Source organism: Martes martes (assembly GCF_963455335.1).
Source record: "Martes martes genome assembly, chromosome: 8".
Lineage (NCBI taxonomy): Eukaryota > Metazoa > Chordata > Mammalia > Carnivora > Mustelidae > Martes > Martes martes.
The window spans coordinates 34083533-34109384 of NC_137895.1; the positions used below are offsets into that span (position 1 = coordinate 34083533).

The window sequence follows — 25852 nt, forward strand, 5'->3', positions numbered from 1 at the left end:
TGTTGATACATGCCTGACAATAATCATACAAATAACTGCTTTATGCTCCAAATAGTAAGGTCAATATAGAATTAGTACTTACAGGTGTTCATCACTGCATGGTCTGTTGAAAAAGAGCAACTGGAGCATAGTGGACATTCACTAAATGTTTCAGAAATAAATGAATAATAAACTGCCCTATGGCAAAACTAAAATATAGCATTCAGAGTTTCTTTCCTTAATAAAGGGTAATATAAAGATATTTCAAAAACTAGTATTTTCAGGTTCTCATAACTTAAACTATTCTACCTACAGAACTTATGACTCATTTGTTTTATCTTAATAAAAGATAATAAATCAATTTGTTACTTCATCATCCATATTTCCCTAAATCCTTAACAGATCATGGTATATAAAATGACCTAAAATAGCTATGTAATTTTAGAGATTTCACTTTCAATTATTCTTGAGTTCAATGCAAGGAGTGCCAGTCATTTATGGTAGACTATAATACAAAAATAGTGAAAGCAGTAACTCTTGGTTTTTCTTTTTGCAGAACATCTGTTCAGAGATAAAATTTTAAATTGCTTCAAAGAAAGAAGTAAAGAAGTAACATTTAAAGAATCAGCTGCAAAAGACTGAATCTGAGGTATGATAACCGGATTAAATGAAGCAGAATCTAACTTCTAGTAGCTCTAGTACCAATACAACACCAGTTTATTAGAATTTGCCTTGTATAAGATGTGAGACATTCTGATCTAAAAGCTAATAACAGCTAAAATGTTATCCTTCATGTCATGTTATAAAGCCATATAAAAATCCTTAAATTCAGTACCCTCTTTTTATGATCATTTAAATCAAGTAATCATTAGTAGCAAGACACCAAAAATAAAAGAAAAAATAAATTAGTTAGAACACTAAAACTAGAAAACAATATATGTATTAGTTGTATATAATCTCTGCTTGAGATCCAAGTTTGATAACGACTATTACATATACTAGGAGCCCTAGACTATATTCTTCAAATACGTTATTTTATTTATTTATTTTTAAAAGATTTTATTTATTTATTTGTCAGAGAGAGAGAGAGAGAGAGAGCACAAGCAAGCAGAGTGCCAGGCAGAGGCAGAGAGAGAAGCAGGCTCCCCCTGAGCAAGGAGCCAAATGCAGGACTTGATCCGAAGGCAGCAGCTTAACCCACTGAGCCACCCAGGCATCCCCATATGTGTTATTTTAAAATTCAACAATCCTATCCGATAGATATTGCTCTTCCCAGTTTATAGAACAAAACGGAGGCTCAAAAAGGCCAAGCACCTTACCCAAAGTGACACAACCAATAAATGGCAGAAATAAAATCAGGACACTGATCTTACTTGACAGAGGGCTTATTAGTACTTTATTGAATTATACTCAAATAATTTTACATTAATTCCCTTTTTAATTAATACACTCTATCTAAATTGTGAAGCTAGCAGTATACAGAGATAAGATTAAGATTCAGTTGGATTATTTATTCATCCACTTGTCCATCTTTCCACTTAACGACCCCACAGTCAAGTAATGAAAACCACTATTGTCTGACAAATTGTAAAGAAACATAGACAAGGGTCAGACCGGATTTCATGTGCTGACAGCTGAAAGTGAGAAATTAATATAAGCAAAATGAATTCATCACTGGGTGAAATTCTAGAAGAGCAAACTTTTCTAAAGGTCTTCTCTAGAAGGACCTTCCAAATATGGCAGTGGGTGATCAAGAAAAGGATAAAGATGTGAAGCCTTAGCAAATCAAAGTAAGAGACTTATGGATCAGGAACAGTAGTGAATAAAGACACCAGTATAAACCCATCTCCCAGGGTCATTACAAGATGGCATTTTATAACACTTCTGTATTTATAGACATATCATAAATACTTTTCAACTTTATACTGTACATTTGATGCCTCAAAGAAAAATGAAATGTTCAAAATAATTGCTTGAGCGGTAGTCAGAGGATTATAGTGCCTTTTACAACATTTCTAATCATATTAATCCATGGGCCAGCACCAACAGTATCATCCAGGAGCACTGCAAAAATGCAGAACACTGGAGCACCTGGGTGGCTCAGTCAGTTAAGCCTCTGCCTTTGGCTCAAGTCATGATTTCAGGGTCCTGGGATGGAGCCCCACATCAAACTCCCCATGGGGTTCCGTGCTCAGTGGGGAGTCTGCTTCTCCCTCTCCCCCTGTCGTTCTCTCTCTCAAATAAATAAAATCTTTTTTAAAAAGTGGAGAACATTGATACTGATCAGCAGACCCAATGAATCAAAATTAGCATTTTAACAAATTCCCAGGAGATCTGTATACACATTCCAGTTTGCAGGGACCTGCCCTAAGAAGCAAAAGGAGTAATCCTTACTTTATGTATATTGACAAGAGTTTCACAAAAGGAACAGAGTGGATAGGAGAAGAAACACCAAGGGGACAGGTTCACACATCTTAACTTCCTCAGCGCTCTTCTCATTGAACAGAGCAGAGACCCACAATGAAAAAGAGCACTGCTGTCTTCCTAACTTCAGTTTACTCTAGAAACAAGCACACGGTGAGCATGAAGCTGTCACTTATACCTGGCTCAAACAGATACGTATAGGAAAATTACCCAAAATAAAAGTTAGTGGTTAATGTTACCAATTCAGAAAGCCTATACCAACATCTTAAGAAAAGTAGAAAAAGAATGATTTCAGAGATAACATAGCCAAAGAAAATAATTAATAGGAGAGCTAATGAGAGATTATTTATGCAGCTCTGTAGATCTGATGGATGTGAAAATGCATTGCCTAGGAAACAGGAACTTCAAAGTAGTTTTTGTTCCTTATACCACTTTTTCACATCCCAGAGATCTCTTTCACACCCACTATCTTATTATCCTTCTAAAGAATACCATGAAATCTAACTTAGAGCAATTACCAAAATCTATAGTAACGTATTAGTGGTATTTTTTGTTTGTTTGTTTAAAGCCTTTTTTTTTGTTGTTTTAAAGCCTCCATAATGTCAACGACTGGGGTTTTTTCTGTCCCTAGTCCAACAATAAATATTGATCCATCATATTGGACAGATAAATATTTGCTGAGTGAATAAATTAAAAAACACTTGAGTGTTTCCTTTCCTAGGCATCTCTCTATATCAAAAAACTAAATACATTTTATTGAATACATTTCGGTTTCAGGCCCTAGTCAGATACATGTATTTTAATCCTAAGTCCTTTCTAGTGTTGTACTATTTGAAATATTCTTTCCTGGTTTTCTACACATTTCTTAGTTTCTGATTTAAAAAAAAAATATTGTGTTGGGGCACTTGGGTGGCTCAGTGGGTTAAGCCTCTGCCTTTAGCTGGCGTCATGATCTCGGGGTCCTGGGATAGAGCCCCACATTGGGCTCTCTGCTCAGCAGGGAGCTTACTTACCCCTCTCTCTCTCTCTGTATGCTGTTCTGCCTACTTGTGATCTCTGTCAAACAAATAAAATCTTTAAAATTTTTTTGTTTATTTAGTTGAGAGAAAGAGAGAACATGCACATGAGCACACATGAGTAGGGGGAGGGGCAGAAGGGAGAGGGACAAGCAGACTCCCTGATGAGCAGAGAGTCCAATGCAGGGCTTACCCCAGGACCCTGGGACCATGACCTGAGCCTAAGGCAGACACTTAACTGACTGAGCCACCCAGGCGCCCACTAGTGTTTGTCTTAATTTTGTTTGAAAATATGGGCTTTATAAACATATAAAATTCACAGCAGTTGGTGATGATTATTTAAATTTCAAACATATATGCACTGTGTTTATATAGCACATGACTAAATATGTTTCCATATGGAAATTCTAGAGTCTTCTATTATAAGCCCTTCTTTCACAGCCCTTGTCAGATACAGAGAAATCCACTTCATTCTAAAAGGAGCCAGTAGGTGGTGTTGTGCCCAAGACTATAGCAAACTAACTTAATGTCAACTTAGGAATTTCCTACTCTAATTCAACACTAAATTCCCAGATGCTTCCACTCTTAGAAGCTTAATAATGGCTACAGGACCCTTGAACATGGCTTCAAGATATAAATCAAAACTTTTTGTAGTGCTACACTGAGGGAGAAGATGCCTTGAAGAATTTTAATCAAGAAGATCTTTTAAATACATCCACTCTCAAATGGGTCAATATTTCATTACCAATTTCACCAATTAAGAGACAAAATTCTTGGATACAATGCCTTCTACTGATATTTTTAAAGTTACATTTCAGAGGATCAATTGTAGTTAAATATGAAAAAGTATTATAAAGTTCTAAAATACCTGCTGTAGAGTCTTCCAAGGGCCACATCGAAGAATTTCTAGCATATTCAAAGGGGGCATCATGTTGGCTGGGCATTTTACAGGTCTCTTCATCTTAACAATTTTTTTTTGCTGGTTTTGTTTGAAAATTTCAAACCAAGGTTTATGTGATTTTATCCAAGCTAGCCTCTTTTCTTCAATAGAAGATAGAAGTGTTGGCTTTGATAAAGAACAGGTCACAATACTTTCACATTCAGCTCTATTTTCATGACATCCTTCTGGGATTTCTTTAAGTTGAGACTTAAGAGAGTTTATTTCTTTAAAAACTAAGGAGCTTTTTGCATTATAGCTACCCAAGTGTTCACAAAGATCATTTCTACCAAAAATATAATCTTGCTCATTTATTTTGCCTTCTATATTTACCATGGAATCACTGCTGTTAAAAATCACATCACTATTCAGAGTATTGCCTTTTGGGACCTCCTCGGTTTCCTTGGATTTTAAATCAATTTCTTTTTCTTGTATTGTTATATTTTCCCCTATAACTTCAGAATTTTCTAATTTTAGTGCTTGCTGCTTCATTGAAACTACTGAAATATTATTCTCTTCATATAATGTTCCATTCTGTTCTGTTAGCTCTTCTTTGTCTACTTTTTTTATCTTATTCTGTTGATTATCTTGGATTATTTTCCATGCTTCATTGTTTTTCACCTTGTTAATTTCTTCATTATGTCCTAATATTATTTGGGCGTCTTGTCTCATATTCTCATTTATGGCAGTTTTCATATGTTCCCCTTTTTGTATTTGAAGCTTTAATTCTTGCATCTGAAACTGCTCTTTCACATTTTCTTTTAGATCTGGCTTTTCCAATTCAGTTTTTTTGTCTGTATTTTCACATTTTCTTTCTTCCTTTACAATTTTTTCAGAACATTGTTGTTTTGCCAGGTTGTCATTTTTTACTTTAAATTCTGCCAAAATTGCCTGGTTTATAATAGGATCTTTTGATTGCACTTGTATTGATTCTTTTAATACAAGCTGTCTATCTACATTCTCTGTCCTATTTGATTTTTCAAGTAGCCAGAGGGGAACATTTTCCCATTTCTTTGACTTTTCATCTCCTAACTTTTTGGCTATGTCATCCTTATTCTTTGATGTATCTTCAACAGTTAAATTCTTGATATTATATTCATCTTTCTTTAATGCTCTACTTATTACTAGCTGTTCGTGTGCATCTTCCCTTAATCTTAATCTTTCCTTGTTTCGTAGTTGCTCTTTTTCTCTTCTCATGATGGTCTTTTTTGCTTCATATTCTTTTTCTCTCCTCCTCCTTTCCTCCTGCTTCTGCTTTTTTCTCTCTTCTTCTACCTTTTGTTCTTCCTCCAATCTTCTCAGTTTTTCTTCTTCCATCTGACGTATTTTTGCTTCCTTTTCTTTCCACTCTTGCACTTTCCTTTTCTTACTTTCTAATTGTTCTTTTATGATGGGGTTATATTGTTGGTAGGCCACAAAGGCTTTATATTTAGCCTGAATTGTTACAGCTGCATTATGCTGTCGTTTTAACAAATGCATTTTTTCTTTTTCTTGTAGATCTTTAAATCTTGTTCTTTCTTCTTCCATTTGTAATTGCAAGCTTTTAATAAACTCCTACAGTAAAGTAAGATAAATAGTAGTCAGCATAAACTAAAGATATTAAAATATCATCTAAAATATAGGCTGAAAACAAATAGTAAAACTGAAGTCACAAGGAAGTTGTTATAAAATTCACTTAAAAGAACTAAAACCATTTAAAGGGAATTAATCTTCTAAAATACTTGGGAGTTTTAATCATGTTAGTAAGTTGATATTCTAATATTATAGCTATACTAAGCCACCCAAATATAAATTGAGGAATTCCTTGAAGATAGAGAGCATATGAAATCAGAATCAGAATAACAGAGAAAAAGCAAGAGAAACCACAAGCCAAAATTTGTGTAGGAGAAGAGGACTTCAAACTTTCTGAGATGGTAGGTCTGATAAAGGAGACTCCCAGAGCTAGCAGAGACTACAGAAGCAGGGGATTATTGGGTGAGATTTATGATACCAGGAAGGCAAGGTAGAACATACATATAAGCAATATGAAGAACTAGCCTTGTCACATATTTTATCCTTTCTCAACTATGGAGAGAGCTGATAAGCACATATTGCATTAAATGAGATCGTTTGGAGTTAGGTGAGAAAAATAGCATTGTCGCTCTTATAGAGTCCTAAAACAAAAGTAAACAAATCAACATTAAGCAAATATTTGAGGAAAATGAACATAAAGGATGTGAGGCAATCAAAATAGTTCAATAAACAGAAGGAAGTACTAGTTTCTGAGAAAAGAGAGCTATTAAACTAAATTAAAAATTTACAAAAAAATTTTTAGGAAAAATATGTTTAAATAAAAATAACTTCACATAAAAATGAAAATGCAAGTGCTCAAATAAAAAAATATGACTCACTCAAACAAAAATTCAAAATAGAATGGTTTAAATAGGTGTTGGCTAAATAAAAACTTCCAAATTACACACTTTCCTGGAAAAACATACAAAATAACAAAGATATGAAATCTATGACACAGACTTTCAGGTATAAAGGCGATGAACATAGAAACTCCAATATGACTAGTAGGAGTTACAACTAAAGACCTGAGAAAAAGGGAAAAAAATATTAGAAAAATATTTTCAGGGACACTTGAGTGGCTCAGGAGGGTTCAGTGTCTGACTCTTGATTTAGGTTCAGGTCATGACCTCAGGATCCTGGGATTGAGCCCTACATTGGCCTCTGCACTCAGCAGGGAGTCTGCTTCAGGATTCTTTCTCTCTCTGCCCTCCTCCCACCCTGGCAGTCTCTCGCTCTCTAAAATAAATAAATACGTCTTTAAAAAAAAAAAAAAGAAAAATGTTTTCTAAACCAAAAAAAGTCGTAAGATAAAGAGTAGAGTTAACTTTTCATGCATACACATAGACAAACACACTGATACACTCACATGGAAGCTAGCAATATTTCAGAACCCTAAGGAATTAAGCTCCATGAAGGCAGCATTTTCCATTCTATCCACTGCTATACCTTGAACACTCAGAAGTGTCTGGCACAAAATAAGATATCAGTAAATATGTACGGATAAATGTAAAATGTGAAAAATCTAAAGGCTTCAAAAGAATGTAAGGAATGAGTATCAAATTTACAATGATAACAGGCAAAAATATACAAATATGCAATGGATTTATATCTTTAAATCGTTAAAACCAAATGATAATAAATCTGGATTCTATATGCCAGGAAAGGAATTGTTTGATTGTTAAAGCAAAATAAAAAAATATTTTCAAGTGTGCAAAGTCTGAGAAAAGTTGCTATCCAAAAATGTTTTCAACAGGTATTTAGGCATACAGGAAATGAAAACTGACACCAGAAATCAGGGGATGACTCAGGATTCAAAGAACACTAATGATCAAAGAAACCATTAACACTTAACACTTAAATTGTTTTGTTCTATTATCTTCTTTCCATCATTTCACTTAAGAAGTCAGCTATTGGCGCACCTGGGTGGCTCAGTGGGTTAAGCCTCTGCCTTTAACTCAGGTCATGATCTCAGGGTTCTGGGATCGAGGCCCTCCAGGGAGCCTGCTTCCCTGCCCACTCTCTGCTTCCCTCTCTGCCTACTTGTGATCTCTGTCAAATAAATAAATAAAATCTTAAAAAAAAAAAAAAAAAGTCAGCTATTGGTTTACTGTTGGTCCTTTTAGGTAATGTGCTTTTTTACTCCAGCAGCTTTTATAACTTCTCCCCACTTGTCTTGAATTTCAATCATTATACTATTCAATTCCCATGTGTGATTTTCTCTGTATTGATTCTGTTTGGAGATCATTAATCAACTTTGAGTGTTCAAACTGAATTTCTTTTAAACTATTTCAACTATTTCTTTACCCATTGTTTTTACTTCATACTCCTATCCTTCCAAGATTACTATTATACACATTTTATCTTTTCACTATATGTCACATTATTTCTTGTACTCTCTTCTGCTTTCCAATTTTTTTGTCCTCTTTGTGCCTTAACTTGGATATGTTCTATTGACCTTGCTTGTTTCACTAATGCTCTCATCAAACAGATGCACCAAATCTTTAATTTTATATGCTAAACTTTTCAACTCTATAATGTACATTTGGTACTTCATTGTAGATTCTAGTTCTCTTTTCCTATCACCTCTCTGTTTAGCATTTTGCTATTGTATGACAGTTATAGGTATTTTAATGGCTCTCCTAACTCCAACATTTGGGCTTACCTGTAGGTAAGCTACTATTGTCTTTTTTTGTCCCTTGTCATTCATCTGAACTGTCTGTTCAAATGCCTAGCCAACATTTTAATTTAAATATGCACAGTAGATAAAATCATATTATAATATATAACATTATTAAATCAATACACTGTACCCTTTAAATTTACACAGTGTTAAATATCAAGTATATTTTTTTTTAAAAAAGGTGGGTAGTAAACCTTTTTTTTTAGAAAAAGATGGATAGTAGGAGTGTGTTTACATAAAGAAAAGACTTGAAAGACTAAGAAAGATAATATATTTAGCCAGATAACAGGATTATAAGAAATTTTATCTACTTCATGCTTATACTTAAAATTTTATATAAAATCTTTGAGGTAGGGGCACCTGGGTGGTTCAGTGGGTTAAAGCCTCTGCCTTCAGCTCAGGTCATGATCCCAGGATCTTGGGATAGACCCGCATCAGGCTCTCTGCTCAGCGGGGAACCTGCTTCCCCCTCTCTCTGTCTTTGCCTGCCTCTCTGCCTACTTGTGATCTCTGTCTGTCGAATAAATAAATAAAATCTTTAAAAAAATCTTTGAGGTAAATAAACTTATAACTTAAAAATGTATCATCAGAATGATCTTAAATTCAAAGGCATTATTTAACATATTCAATTGTGTTCAAGAAATGACCTTTCATAACCATCTTCAATCATAATGAAATATTTATAATAGTATGTTTCCTCAAACCTTAAAAATTATAGAATTACAATTTTATATAGGCATGTTCATTCACTAAACCAGTTTATTTTAATATTTAGGACATTATATTTCAAGGAGAATTTCTGATGATTAATATTTAAAGCTTTAGTAAATTAAATCCTATACCAGACAGGCAATATTATGTCCATTTCAAGTATAATAATCTATTTCAAATGAAGAATGATTATTGTAATGATTAAAAACAAGAAATAGTTACCTCGTGCTTTTTAAATTTCTCTTTCCACATTTTCTCTTCTTTATGGAGTTCATCATTCATCTTGTCCTGTTCTTGCTGAACATATGGTAATACTGAGTTATTATGTTCAAATATCAAAAATATTATGTTCATTATATTTGATTCTGACAACTAATATTTATAAATAATAGTTAAAGATAACAACTCACCCAATGATACTCTGTTATTAGTACTGGGACAACAAACTTAATCTCAACCTAAAGTATCACATAAATGATATCTAGGGTTCCCATTTTGAGCACATAAAGATGTTTGTAACCTGGGTAAGTTGTTTTATTTATCTGAGCATGTTTATTCACATAATAAAATGCATTGGCTAGATATGCTCTTGGGTAATGCAAAACCCACAAATAATAATGTTTGCAAGATGAGTTTTATATTACAATTTTTTCTCTCCACACCATCCCATTTAATTCACATAATCCATCAGTTCGGTGGATAACGATTTTCTTGATTAGCATCTATTTTGTTAAGACTCTGCAGAATAAACAAGATCAATAAAATAGAATCCTTTTCCTCTAAAATTTTACCTTTAATATGGGAACACTATCGTAAGTTCACATATCACCTCAAATTTAACAGAATAAATTTATCAAGAGAAGGCTATAAAGGACCACAGTAGAAATAGGCATTATAATTAGAAGATTATGAAAAGTTTCATATAGAAGACCGTATATGAAGGCATTTATTAAATGTTTTCCAATTAGGAAAATGTAGCTCTGTTTTTAGGAAAATTAAAAGGTTACATTAAAGACAAAAAGCCAAGGAGTCACTAAAGAGATCAAAGAGGTAGTTATTAGAGAAGTCCATGTAAGCAGCAAGGAGGGCCTTCTGTATAGGGTGATGGGAGTGAGAAAAATACAAAAACAATGTAAACATGAAATTGCTACAAACTGCCAAGTGTCCGGAAATAAAGGAACTGGGAATCTTTCTTTGGATATAATCTTTACAATGAGAATTAGGCAGAGAAATAACTTTAAAAAGCCCTCCTGGCAGCACTATGGTGAATGGGTTTGTGGAATACAAGGTCAAAAGTAGAGAGATAATTGGCAAATTTAGTCAATATGCCAAGCTAGACATTAGGACACCCTGGACTACAGAGTAACAGCAGATAGGTGGGTGGATGACAAGATGGATAATATAACTATTAGAGGGAAGAGGATAATAAAGAGAAGGAAGAGCCAAAGATGGTCCTTATCTTTCTAACTTAGACTATGATGACAGTGTAGATCATCAAAATGATGAATACCAGAGGAGAAGCACAACTCAGAGACAATGCCTTCAGTTTTAGACACATTAAGCTCTGAGTGTAAATTATCTGTAGGAGAGTTACGTAGTTCATTTTTCCTTTTTGTTATAAATACAGATTTGTTTCTGAACAGCTATATAACAGATTTGTATCTGTCAGCTATGAATGACATTATCAAGAGAGAAGGTATATGAAAAAAAAAAAGGACAAAGGAAGAAATCCTTGGTAGTACCATATTCAAGAAGAGAGAGATAGAGACAGAGAAGGCTAACATGGACATAAAGGAGGAATTGTCAAACATGTAAGAAGAGATTCAAGGAGGTGTGATCCCACAGAAGTCAAGGAAGAGAGAAATGGTCAACAATCAGGGGTGCCTGGGTGGCTCAGTGGGTTAAAGCCTCTGCTTTCAGCTCAGGCCCTGATCCCAGGGTCCTGGGGTCAAGCCCCACATCCAGCTCTCTGCTCAACAGGGAGCCTGCTTCCCTCCCTCTCTCTCTGCCTGCCTCTGCCTACTTGTAATCTCTGTCTGTCAAATAAATAAATAAAATCTTAAAAAAAAAAAAAAAGAAATGGTCAACAATCAAATTTTTACTGGCATAAATTGCTACAGAGGCCAATATAAGAACTGAAAAACAAACTGTGAATATGGAAACTTAGAAGTCATTTGTTATTTTTGTTGAGAGCTGTTTCATTCGGTGGAGTGGTGGTGATATACACCTCATAGTTTTAGGATTCAATGAGAGACGAAGACACAAGTATAGCAAGACTACTCTTTTAGAAGCCTTACCATGATAAGTAGAGCTAAAGAGAAGCTAAAATGAGACATATGAACAAAGGTGATCTTGTGATTTTTCTTTTGTTTTATTTCTAAGATGGGAGAAAATTGAACATGCTTATAAACAATAAGAAAGGAGGAAGTTGATGGGGTGTTTCAGCATACAAGGTAAAACTATAAAACAAAAAAGCAGGCGTAAACTGAAAAATATTATAGAGCAGAGCAGGGAAACCTAACTTTTAGTAAAAGAAATCTTTCCTACTGAGTGTAGAGCAAAGACAAGGAAAAAAGGTAGGGTGAATACAGAGGTTGGTACAAACTAGATATAGGATTAGGAAGAGGAAGTTTGCAATTCATGCAAAAATACAATGTGATCATTTGCCCATAATGAGGAAGGAGTGGAAGGGTGGAACTCTTAAGGAAAGAAATTGACAATAGCTTCCTATTTCATTCCCCCAACAGCTAACAAAGGACACAGAAAACAACTACTGAAAGTAAGTAAATTTCATATTTACAATGCATCTTTATAAAATTATGACATGGTCTCACTGGAAAAGTTTTAAGCCCCAAGGCATAACAAAGTATACATTTAGGAATTCATTAAAATATTTTAAACTATAATCTTATGATAAAGCACAAATCACTTTTAGAAACTAAGCTGGAATTCTTTGAAGGTGGGGCCCAGATGTCAGATCTCTTTTGTGTCATTGAAGCACATAGCTGAATGCTTTGCCATTGAGGTAGTCAATAAATTTTTTGTTTTAAAACAATTAAATATGACAATTTGGGTAAACAGAATTTAAAAGTCAGATGTTTTCTAAATCTTAAATACCACTAACAATCAACAGCAATGATGCATTTCAACATAAGACTACAAACCCTACTCCTATAATCTAAATTATACTAAAGCCTATTCTAGAATAAAGATTCTGACACTTTGAAATGACCAAACAAAAAGTCTGTGTAAATGAAAGCTAAGGATCCATAGTTCCCATTATTAGAAAAAGCCACAGCCATACTGAGTATACGTTATAATTGCTTTAAATTTATTTTCTATAATCAGGAAATGCAGTGTACTCAACATGGAGGGCTAGAACACACTGAACTGCCCAAGTGACCACATGTCAACATTCTCTATATGTAATTCTCAAAACTAGTAAGTGTGGTAATGTGCAGGTCAATTTTACTAATGTAAGACTGAGAAGTCAGTTCTGATTGTTATCTATACATTCTAACAATCCTGATGGCCATAAAGTGGGGTCCTAAAACTCCACCAGTTTCTCAATATACCACTACCATGACCTAAACGTATGGATCTCCTGGGGTGGGGTTAGGAGGAAACAGACAACAAAACAAAAACAAAAACAACACAAAACTCCTTCACGCCAAAAAAATTTCTAATCTCAGGAATTAGCTCAATTATGGGAACAAGGCACAGACCATTACCTACATGGGTGAACCACTATAACCAAATATGTTTTATGTAATTGTTATACATTAGACCTCATAGCAAAGACATTTCATGATCAGGAAAATTTTGTTGCCTTCTTGCATGATCAGAAGTATATGAAAAAGCAACACTTATGTTGTAAATATCGACCCTTCTAGGACAATCTTTGTAATTTCATTGACCCCAGGGGGCTCCCAAGATCCAAAGCAGCATCTGAAATTTCAATGAATTTTAATAAATTTTTAAATAAATTAAATTAAATTAAATTAATGTATATAATAAAATAATTTTTTTAAAAAATCTGAATGCATAAATGTAAGGAAAACTAATCAAGAAGTCCATAGTAAATACTGTTACCACAGTCAATGGCTTCAATTATCAAGAGTACCTAGAGTTCCCATAGAACAGAGCTCAATCCACACCATAATCTAAAAGGCTCCGTACTATTCAGAAGTAGTTACTGATTCAAAAAATGTATAAAGAGCCTAGATATCCATCGACTGATGAATGGATAAAGAAGATGAGATATATATACATATATAAAGGAGTATTACTCAACCTTGGAAAAGAATGAAATCTTGCCATTTGCAACAACATGGATGGAACTAGAGGGTATTATACTAAGTGAAATAAGTCAATCAGAGAAAGACAAATACCATATGATTTAACTCATATGTGGAATTTAAGAAACAAAACAGATGAATATAGGGGAAGGGAAGGAAAAATAAAATAAGATGAAAATAGAGAGAGAGGAAAACCATAAAAGACTCTTAACTATAGGAAACAAACTGCTAGAGGGTAGGTGGGGGCGGAAGAGGTCATTGGGTGATGGGCATTAGCACTGGGTGTTATGCAACTGATGAATCACTAAATTCTACCTCTGAGACTAATAATACAGTGTATGTTAATTGGATTTAAATTTTAAAAAGTTAAAAAGAAAGAATGTATGAAAAACAAAACAAATCTTTAAAAAATACTTTACTTTCTGAATATTCTCTAATTTCTTTTTTTCAACTTCAAATTGTTTCATCCAGCAATATCTCTTTTCTTCTTCTTCTTGAAATTGCTTTTTTTCTCTATCCCTTTGAGCTTTGAGAGTTTCTTTCTCCTGGTCTTCCAGTTCTTTCTGTTTCTCTTGCCAAGCCTCAAAAGACTGCCTACATCTTTCTTCCACTTCACAGTATCCAAAATTTATATCAGCATCATCTGTATTCATGAAGAGAAACGTTATTATTCTTAAAAGCAAGCCCCTCAAAACTGACCTAACATAGAGTATGAAAGTAGTTTTGAAATGAAGAAATAAGGTCAATGTATTACCAAAGTAAAAGTGATAATATCCAAAAAGAGGTATTTTTGAATATATATTAAAAATCCTATTGCTGTCATATACAAGGTATAGAAGTTCTATTTCAGTTAATAAAGAAATCACATAACTTGCCTTAACTATACCACAAAACTTAATATAAAAACATAATATGTGTGTGTGTGTGTGTGTGTGTGTGTGTACACCAGTTAAAGGAATATAGTTAAAGGATACTTAAAAATCCAAGGCTGGGGGCACCTGGGTGGCTCGGTCCATTAAGCTTCCAACTCTTTGATTTTGGATTCATGTCATAATCTCAGGGTCCTAGGATCAAGCACCACTCAGCAGGGAGTCTGCTTCTCTCTCTTTCCCCCTGCCCCTCCCCCTGCTCACTCTCTCTCTCTTTCTCTAAAATAAATAAATAAATCTAAAAAAAATCAAGGCTGGATGTATCTATTTCAGTCAGATATATAGATGGAAAATTTAAATATATTTAAATCAAGTTAATTTAGGAGAAATTAAAAAACTATGAAAATATGAAACTAAGTAAGTACAGTAAAGGTATAATAATTTTCAAATATCATGATTGTATTTTTCTAAATGTCAAAAAAAACTGTCTAATTTTTTTTCAGAGAACTATGGTCAATCACATAAAAACTATCAAAAATATCATTGAGCAATTTAGCATACCTAGCAAAACATGTTTATCCACAGGCAAATCATGAGGATCAGGCTCTGGAATAGAATCAGGACCACCACAATGGGTTTTATTCCTCAGAAATTCTTCTTTTTCTATTTCAGACAACATCTAAAAGGTTAAAGAATACCAATAATTAAAGAAAAAGTAAAGCAATCATTTTTAACAATATATCAAGCTATATATACACATATCTAGAACTTTATTTACTTTCAATCTCTCTCAAATACAATCCTACAGCACACTAAAAATTGTATTCCCATGCAAGCAGACTGTATTTTATCCTCCTTGTTTTTCAGAATTCTAATCATTCTCTTGTATTTATCCACAATATTCAAATAAACTGCTTGAAAATCTGTGGAATGAATAAGTCATGGGAATAAAAGGTACAGCATTAGGAACATAGTCGATGATACTGTAATAGCTTTGTATGGTGACAGATGGCAGATACACTTGTGGTGAGCAGTGAATGATACATAGAGATGTTTTATTATCATCCTGTGTACTTGAAGCTAATGTAACACTGTGTGTCAACCACACTCGAAAGCAAAAAAAAAACTCTTGAAAATTATTTCCCAGTGTTTCTGCTAATGCTTGCTTTCTTCTTAATAAATTTCTATATTTCTTAACTACAGTGATTGCTCACATCTACAAACAGCTAATACTTTCAGCATGTTTAAAAAATGGAACTATTCTCCACTTTAACCTGAATTATGCAAAAGTCATAATGTTTATGAATACTTTACCATAATTAGCTTTCTACCATATTCTAGTTGGAAAGATACAGGATACCTATTTCAATGAAGTAGCAGTATGATAATTCAAAATTAATATTTCAAGTTTGTTACCAAAAAAGAGAGTAAGAGACACATATATATGAGCAATTTTCAAATTATATTAAACATCTTAGGGAGCAGAGAAGAGGTAGGTAAAATCAGAGATAATTAGGTAAAATAAGCATTCAAAATGCTAAAACTGTAGAAGAAACTTCTCAAATGTATTTCTGGAGTTTTTAATCAAAGTTGCCAGGCTCTCCCTTACTCTTATTTCTTTAGGAATTTTTTATATTTTATCTTTTTTTAAAACTAACATAAGATGTTCCACATTTAAAGTTTCCATTGGAGGGGCGCCTGGGTGGCTCAGTGGGTTAAAGCCTCTGCCTTCCACTCAGGTCATGATCTCAGGGTCCTGGGATGGAGCCTGCATCACATCGGGCTGTCTGCTCAGCGAGGAGCCTGCTTCCTCCTCTCTCTCCTGCCTGCATCTCTGCCTACTTGTGATCTCTGTCTGTCAAATAAATAAATAAAATCTTTAAAAAATAAATAAATAAATAAATAAAATAAAATTTCCATTGGCTATATAAAGTCTCTGCTGGAACACAGTACATTCCTAAGCAGGATGATAAACATTATATTCATTGTTTTCCTTGGAGTTTTTAGGGAAAAAATATCACATAGTATAGTTCTACTGTTTTATCTACTTGCATTTTAAATTCCCAATTGCTGATGATTCAAATTACTATTTCTAATATTTTTAAAATTGAAATCTGAATTTTTATATATTACAAGCAAGAAGAAAACATAAAGCCAAAAACAATTAAATTTTTAAGTTCTAATTGGCAGATTACATCTTTACTTTTTTTAAAAGATTTTTTTATTTGAGAGAAAGGGAGAGAGAGAGAGTGCACACACTAGGGACAGGCAGAAGGAGAGGGAGAAAGAATCTTAAGTAGACTCTGTGCTGACGTGGGCCTTGATCTCACAATCCTGAAATCATGACCTAGGCCAAAACCAAGAGTCACCATGAGTTGGACGCTTAAAGGACTGTGCCACCCAGGTGTCCCTACCACTGAACTTTAAATCAGTGAACTATCGTGCTTCGTAAGAGGGAAAGGTAAAAAATATCTAACTGTAATATTGAGTACTGTCTGTCAAATATTGATCAGATACCTTTATTAACTGTTCCGGATGTTCTTTATGTTCAGTTGATAATTCTACCCTTAAATGCATGTGATTATTAGGAACCACTCCATAACTATAGCCTAGAGAAAGAAAAAATATTTATAACTTTAAATATTAGAGCAGGACAAAGCATGTTTAAATCTCAAACCCCTTTCATTATCCTTCAATCTCAAATTCCATCATAGTATATTCTTGATCAGTGACTCAAAACAATAGGAAAATAATGAAAAATAAAGAACAGAGGAAATCTGTAATCTTTGTTCTAAAAATAAAAGTAATAAATTTATAAAACACTCTCTTTCTAGACTGAAGTCTGTTTTCTACGTACACAGTGCAATGCTGAGTTTGCTACTGCAGTGACACCTTGATTAGAAATCAATAAAGGTTCAATTCTACTGCCACAAACTAGCAATATAACCTTGCAGAAGATACTAAACACACTTTAATAAAAGTATTAGTTTAAAAAATTATAGGGGCTCCTGGGTGGCTCAGTGGGTTAAAGCCTCTGTTTTGGCCCGGGTCGTGGTCCCGGGGTCCTGGGATGGAGCCCCACATCGGGCTCTCTGCTCCACGGGGAGCCTGCATCCTCCTCTCTCTCTCTGCCTGTCTCTCTGCCTACTTGTGATCTCTGTCTGTCAAATAAATAAATAAAATCTAATAAATAAATAAATAAATAAAAATAAAAATAAAAGATTATAATTACTAATGTGAATAAAGTGAGCTTTCATTTCTGATTTTATGAGTTTTTTAAATTTTATTGTCCTTCTATCATCTGTGCAGATGCAGTTAAATTTTTGTCCTTTTTCAGCTAATATGTTCTATTATGGTAGTCTTCATTAACAGTAAGCTATTGTTCACAGATGACTGTTTTGCTGGTTAACTAATTACTCACACCTATTTTGCCAGACATTACAAATTTTCTTCTTCAACACTTATTCAAAGTCTCAGCAGCCTGCTTTCCCATGTGAGGAGCTGACAAAGCAAAAATAACATTCTCCAGATTCCTTTGAAGCTAGGTTTCTGAGGGTGATTAAGGTTCTGTCAATTGATATATTTCCATAAGTCTTTATTTCCATAAAAATATCACGTGTGAAGAGAGACAAGGAGTGATATTTTCATTTTTCTGGATGAGAATATGATAGAGGGAGCTCTGGGTTAGAGATAGGAGTTTGTAGTAGAAGATCAACATCTCCAAATATCTTAATTATATCATACAGCAGCTCTTTTTGCAACCCAGTTTAACGATGTGTGTATGTGTGTGTGTGTGTGCACACGCACGCGTGTGTGTGTATTTTTTACACTTTGGATGCTCGGACTAGAGTAAATTTCTTCAATTCTATTAACAATTCTGTTATTCATTAGAATAGCTAGTCTCCAAAGATGTCTCTTTCACACTTCCTGGTGTGCATATACTGTTTAGTTCCCTCCCACACAGAACCTGGGCTGACCCTGTGTAACCACCAGAATGTGATAGAAATGATGTTGCGTGATATATGAAACTAGGTTATAAGAAGTCTTACAAGGTTCCACATTAGTCTATTGGAATTTTGTTCGTGGAACTCCTCAGAATGCAGGTGCCATGCAAGTCATAGAGAGATATCACAGGTAGGCGCCTCCAGCTGCCATCCAGGTGCTGCAGCTGAACTCCCACCCAACAATTAGCATCAATCAACAAGCATTTCAGTGAACCACCCCTGGAATTCTAATCCACTAAAAACTCCAGATGACGGTGTCCCTATTCAACATCCAACTGTGAAAGCACACAGAAATCCAAGCAAGAATTGCCTAGCTAAGCTCAGTCAACCCACAGAACCATAAGAGATAATTACATATTGTTATTTTAAACCACTCAGTTTGTTTTGCAGCAATAAATAACCAAAATGTCTAACTTCTACCCATAAAAACAAAGACACAAACACCCCCAAAACCCTTCTGCCTAAAGCAGCTCAAGTAGCTTGTGTCTACAACTGAGAGCCCCAACTATTATATCTACATTCATAAGTGAAATTAGCCTCTGGTTTCGTGTGTGTGTGTGTGTGTGTGTGTGTGTGTGTTATGCTTTGTATTTGAAGTATGGAGGTTTTTATAAATGACCTGCAGATTTGTTTATCCTTGATGGATTGTAAGGATTCAACTGTAAAATCATACTCATTTCTTTTTTTTCTTTTTTTAATCATACTAATTTCTAATGACATTTAAGAAGGAAACTTTTCCCACCTTCTTGCCAGATTATTGATTTAATCATGTTTTCCACTTTTTTCAAGCAATTTTGATAATCTGAATTTTCTTGGAAAAACATCCTATTCATTGAGACTATCATACTTATTTGATCAGAACTATACATGAGATCTCATAATTTTCTAAACCACTGTTATAGTTATATAACCTTTCATGTAACTAATTTTTTATAATTGTGTTTCCTTTTATTTTTTTCTTCATTAAACTATATAATTGCCAATATAGTTATATTTCCATTGTATAAATTTTAGTAAATATACATAAACAAATTATTAATATTCCCTATAACTCAACTATAGATAATCACTGACAAAATTTGAAGCGTGTACATAGAGTAAGTCTTTACATATCCATTCACCCAGTACTCAGGACAAAAATCTTGGAGTCAGTTTCCTCTCCTCTCATTCCAATCCATCAATAAATACTTTTGGTTCTTTTTACCTTAAAATTAGTTTCTAGAGGGTCGCCTGGGTGGCACAGTCGTTAAGCAACTGCCTTCAGCTCAGCTCATGATCCCAGGATCCTGGGATGGAGTCCAGCATCAGGCTCCCTGCTCAGAGAGAAGCCTGTTTCTCCCTCTCCCACTTTCCTGCTTGTGTTCCCTCTCTCGCTGTCTCTACCTCTGTCAAATACATAAATGAGATCTTTTTAAAAAATGGCTTCTAGAATGTGACTATTTTTCATTTCTACTCCAATCACTCTCATTCCTAACTATACTATTTTTTTTTTAAGATTTTGTTTATTTATCAGAGAGAGAGTGAGAGAGAGCACAAGCAGGGGGAGCAGCAGGCAGAGGAAGAAGCAGGCTCCATGCTGAGCAAGGAGCCCAAAGTGGGACTCCATCCCAGGACCCTGGGATCATGACCTGAACCAAAGGCAGTTGCTTAACTGACTGAGCCACCAAGACATCCCTCTAACCACACTATTGCAACAGTCTTGTAGTAGACTCTTGCTACCTCAGGTTATCTTTTCTACACAATCCCCAGAATGAATGCCTCAAAAATGTGTCAGATATTGTCACTCTTTACTCAAAAACCTTCACATACACAGAGTAGAATCCAAAGCCCAGACCATGATTTATAAGAGCCCTATATGATCTGACCCCCATAAAATCAGTGCCTTGACCTTTACAGAGCCTTTTTTCTAGAACACTGGCTCTCTAGATATCCATGTGGCTCACCTTCTTATTCACTGAGATATCCATGTGGCTTTCCTTCTCAGTCATTGCTCAAATATCACCTCCTCAGAGAGGCCTTCCTTGACTTACCCTATCTAAAAGAGCAACTTCCAATCTCTATGCCCTATCTTAAATTTTTTTACTTCACTGAAATTATCACTATTAAAATATGACATTAATTTGTTTCTAGTCTGTCTCCCCACACTGGAGCATTAGAATAGGAAAGCAGGACCTTTGCCTATTTTGTTCTCTGTAATATTCTCAGTGGCTGAAACAGATCCTTTCACACAGTAATATTTGTTGAATGACTATTAATATCTACATCGTAATGTATACTATTTGCATAAATAAAACTGAATTTTATAATAATTTTATATATTATATATAATTTTATATATTATATCATATAATATATAATATATTATATATTATATGATATAATATATATTATATCATGAACATTTTTATTCCATTAAATATTATCTAAGCCATCTTTTTCAGTGGGTGTGGCTGGATACACTGAGGCCTGTTGAACATTTAAGCTGTTGCCATTTTTCATTATAAACCAAGCCATGGTTAATTCTAGTTAAATCTTTGATCATTCTATTATTCTTAGAATTCCAAGAAGTAATTTTGCTCAGTTGAAGCAATTAAAAATTGTTAGGCTTCTGATTTGCAACGACGTGGATGGAACTAGAGGGTATTATGCTTAGTGAAATAAGTCAATCGGAGAAAGACAACTATCATATGATCTCTTTGATATGAGGAAGTGGAGATGCAATGTCGGGGGGTTGAGAGGAGGTAGGAAAAGAAAAAATGAAAAGATGGGATTGGGAGGGAGACAAACCATAAAAGACTCAATCTCAAAAAACAGACTGAGGGTTGCTGGGGGGAGGGGGAACGGGAGAGGATGGTGGGGATATGGACATTGGGGAGGGTATGTGCTATGATGAGTGCTGTGAAATGTGTAAACCTGGCGATTCACAGACCTGTACCCCTGGGGATAAAAATACATTATATTTTTTAAAAAAATTTTAATAAGTAAATAAATAAATAAATAAAAATTGTTAGGCTTCTGATGTAAATTATGTTTTTCTCCCCCCAAAATGAAAAACTGATACTTCTAAAAATTCCTGTGACTCATTTTCTTTTCTTAATTCAAAGTAAAGATGACCCTTGAACAACATGGGGGTTAAGAGTGACAAGCCCCCATGCAGTCAAAAATCTGCATATAACTTTTGATCCCCCAAAACACACCTACTAATAGCCTACTGTAGACCAGAATGCTTACAGTCTATTAATGCATATTTTTATATATTATATATATATATCATATATAATATATATGATATATATATATTTTATATATTATACATATTATATACTGTATTCGTACAATAAAGTTAGCAAATGAAAACGTTATTAAGAAAACCATAAGAAAGAGAAAATCCATTTATAATACTGTACTGTAAAAAATCTGCACATAAATGACATATGCAGTTCAAACCTGTGTTGTTCAAGAATCAACTGTAATAGTGTCTTGTTTTAATTAAGACCAGTAAAACAAACTGTTGGTGGCTAATATTTATTGGACATATAAAGGAAGTAGTCAGGAAAAAAAATTAATGGACTAAATTAAACAATCCAGCATATTATAGATATTATAGTAGAGAGAAATGCACATATATGTATATAACAACAGCTAAGAACTTCAAGCAGCATATTTTTCTAAATTATAAATTAATCATGACTACAGAAAACTTATCTGCCAGGCAGATAAAACCTATACTTAAAAAAAACTACTTACTTAAAACATCAGTATCTTCCAAGTCCTGAAGAATGAGCTCTTCCGCAGTTTTGCTCTTATTCTTTATGATGTTAATACAGTGAAGAACTGACTCAGGTAATTCATCCAAATCCTAAAGTTTTTTTAAAAATGAAAGTAACTGTTAAATCATTTATTAAAACTATGTACCAAAAATTTCATAAAAGTTTTCATACACCGGGGCACCTGGGTGGCTCAGTGGGTTAAAGCCTCTGCCTTCGGCTCAGGTCATGATCCCAGGGTCCTGGGATCGAGCCCCATATCGGGCTCTCTGCTCAGCAGGAAGCCTGCTTCCTCCTCTCTCTCTGCCTGCCTCTCTGCCTGCTTGTGCTCTCTGTCTGTCAAATAAATAAATAAAATCTTTAAAAAAAAAAAAAAAAAAAGTTTTCATACACCAAAACTTTGAACAAGATGTGTAAATCAGTTCAAACAACTATATTTGATTAAAATTTGCTTTTTCTTTTCAGGTGACTATGAAGTACATCCATGATTCTGTTGTCTTTCATATCTAAATGAAGAATTTCAAAATTATCACTTGAATTAGCTATGGATAAAAAGACATAGTAATATACAAATTATAACTTTCCAAAGTAACATGTAGGTTATTGCATCCTAATTAAAAATGAAAGTATAATTATCCTTCAAAATTTAACGAATGAAGTTTCTTTGGGAAAAAGTTTAGTGGAGAAAATTTTGAAAAAGCAAAGCAAGGAATTTGACCTGTTTGATACTTAATAATAAAAAAAACTACAATAGGGGAAAAAGTAACAGAATAATGGAAAAGAATAGAGTGCCTTGGATAGATTATATGTATAACAACTAAACATATACAAAAGATAAGACAAATCAATTAAGAAGAGGTAATTATTCATCAAGTGACATTAATAATATTAACTAAATATATGCAGGAAAATTTCTATTTAGATCTACTAGTTATATAACATATTTGAAAATAAATTCCCATTAGTTTAAGGATTTTGAGGCAAAAGAATAAATCTGTGAATAAATTTTCTTTTTTTTTTTTTAAGATTTTATTTATTTATTTGACAGAGATCACAAGTAAGCAGAGAGGCAGGCAGAGAGAGAGAGAGGGAAGCAGGCTCCCTGCGGAGCAGAGATCCCAATGCGGGGCTCGATCCCAGGACCCTGAGATCATGACCTGAGCCAAAGGCAGAGGCTTAACCCACTGAGCCACCCAGGTGCCCCTGTGAATATGTTTTCTAATCATATAAACATTGGGGGAAATACACAAATGAAAAGATAATAAATTTGATTTCCAAAAAATAACTATTTCTATAGGTATAAAGATTCCACATAAACTTTGCTTTTCATGTATCTCTAATAACATTAAAAAGCTTATGATTTAAGTTTAAAAAGCAGGATACAAGTAAATAGTTCTATGGATAATACCAATATTGCAAAAAATGCACATATATACATGTGAAATTATAAGTGACTTGTATCTTCAGTGTACTTTTTATATTTAAATATCTAACAATGTACATTGTTTAAAAGTGATCCTAAAGTTAAAAAATGAGATAACAATGTTAAGAAAACTGAGCAAAGTAGTATTTGTTCTACAAAGTTTACTCCAGTTAAAAGGATCTTAAAAGCCCAGCATTTAACACTTACTGTATCACTATCATCACTCTGGATGTCTGATTTTGAATCACTATCAACATCATCTTTTTCTAATGAAGAAATGCTGATTTTATCCAATTCAGCTTCTATTTCTTCCTTGAGCTTTGTATCATCATCATCACCGTCATTTTCCATCATCCTTTGTAATAAACACAGAACCATTTAAAGAAAAATGAAGAGGATAAAATGAGTAAAATCTATGGGTTGTTTAATGTGTCATACCAATCTAACATGTTCTGTGTAAATATGTTTTCATCTAGGATACCTTCATCGTATCTTAAAATGGTTGTACCATATATTAAAGAACGTTTTTTTCCCCTCTCCATTAATTCATTTGTTCTTTAATGTTTGATACAAAATGGCCAACTCTAATAGTACTCTCTTAATTCTCTAAAGGAAAAGTCACATGGAATGGACTGTCTTAACTTCCTGAACCAAGAAATGTCATAGTAAAATTCATCCTCATGGAAATAACTGAGGGTGAAATATCTCTGAATAGCTTGAGTATTCAGAGAATAGAATACTCGTAAAAAAAAAAAAAAAGAATACTCATTAGAAAACAACCTAAGTCTATATATGGGGCAATATATGGTTAGTTTCTACTCATTAACTGACAGTTGTTAATTTACTATAGATAGCCACATGTTTTTAACAACAATAATATGTTGTAATAATATGTGGCTTATAAGACCAATATTTATATCTAAACCTTTAATGCTTGTGATGGATAGGGATCAAGCAGCACATGAGAGTATATCTTCCTGTAATCATCACCATCATCAACCACCATTAGCTTCCATGTATTGCATATTAGTGACAAGTCAGGCACTAAAAGACACTGTGTGAGTGATAATCATCAGAGCAATGGAACAGATATAAGGCCATTATAGTCACTGTATTGATAAGAAAACCAAGGTTTAAGGAGTATACTTAACTTCGTATAGTCATTATGCTAATCAGTAATGAGGACATGGCTCTAATTGAGAGATCCTGAATTCAAACCCAGTGCTTTTCCCACTATGAAATGGTCTCCAAACTTAGTCAAACTCCTCATCTGCCCAGCAATCCTTCTGAATATCCCCTAGTCCAAGAGTCTTCAAACTGCAGATGATAACTCTTTAGTGGATCAAGACATTAAATCAGTGGTTCTTCATCATAAAGTTTTAATGATGGAATAGGATAGGAAAAATTAGGGTAGATAAGAAAATAGACTATAAGTGTACTATATATGTTAAAGATAAAAACTGTTTTTAAAAAAAAACTTTTGTTTTGATTGTAGGTGGGTATGTATGTAGGCATGTGCGTATGAGCTGCAGTGTAATTCGTTTGTTTTACTATGGGTCTTGGTTTAAGAAAAAAATTTTGAAAATACTCTACTCCTCAACTATTATTTTATTTTCCAGACTATTCCAAACTTTCATTTTTTCCTCAAGTCCCTGATCTTTCCAGTGCTACTTTCTTGACTCACCCTCCTTTCCTTCCTTCCCTCTTTTCCTTCTTTCACTCATCTCAAAATCAACTTTTTGGGAGCCCACCAGGTACATTAACAACAGTGCCAGGTGCTATACCGATTAAATAAGACAAGTAGCCTATGTTCAAAGTTTACAGTCTAGTTAACAAAGAAAATGAAACGCCCTCATTTTCCTATTTCTTTTCCTGAAATCTTTTCATATTCCTCTTACTTGGAGAAGAATCCCTCCCTAATAAAGTGTAATCTTCTGCCTATTCTCTGAATCTGACATTTTTTCACCTACTCAACTATGCTCCAACCACTAGCCTTTCTGTTTACTGCCTCACCATACATTTTTATTCTGCTTACCTCTCTTCCCTAAATAAACACAATTAATTCACTCCCATCCAAAACAAAACAAAACAAAAAAACAAAAACCCTGTGTCTGTCTTTCCTCTAGTTACACATTATCACAGACCTTTCTTTCATATATAAATGATTTAATTGGACTGATCTCCATGTATTGG

At 33.9% G+C, this 25852-nt stretch overlaps 1 protein-coding gene across 1 annotated transcript in view; it reads right to left on the reverse strand.

The window, feature by feature from the left end:
- The window catches only part of LRRIQ1 (leucine rich repeats and IQ motif containing 1), a gene marked incomplete at both ends in the record, with an annotated part of 189908 nt that extends 165895 nt beyond the window's left edge, over positions 1 to 24013 (reverse strand). The window contains 7 exons of the mRNA XM_080812199.1: positions 4288 to 5910; positions 9521 to 9595; positions 14016 to 14239; positions 15027 to 15144; positions 16983 to 17074; positions 22217 to 22328; positions 23867 to 24013. Of these exons, the coding sequence (XP_080668325.1) occupies positions 4288 to 5910; positions 9521 to 9595; positions 14016 to 14239; positions 15027 to 15144; positions 16983 to 17074; positions 22217 to 22328; positions 23867 to 24013 (2391 nt within the window). The remainder of the gene's footprint in view (positions 1 to 4287; positions 5911 to 9520; positions 9596 to 14015; positions 14240 to 15026; positions 15145 to 16982; positions 17075 to 22216; positions 22329 to 23866) is intronic.
- Between the last annotated feature and the right edge of the window lie 1839 nt (positions 24014 to 25852).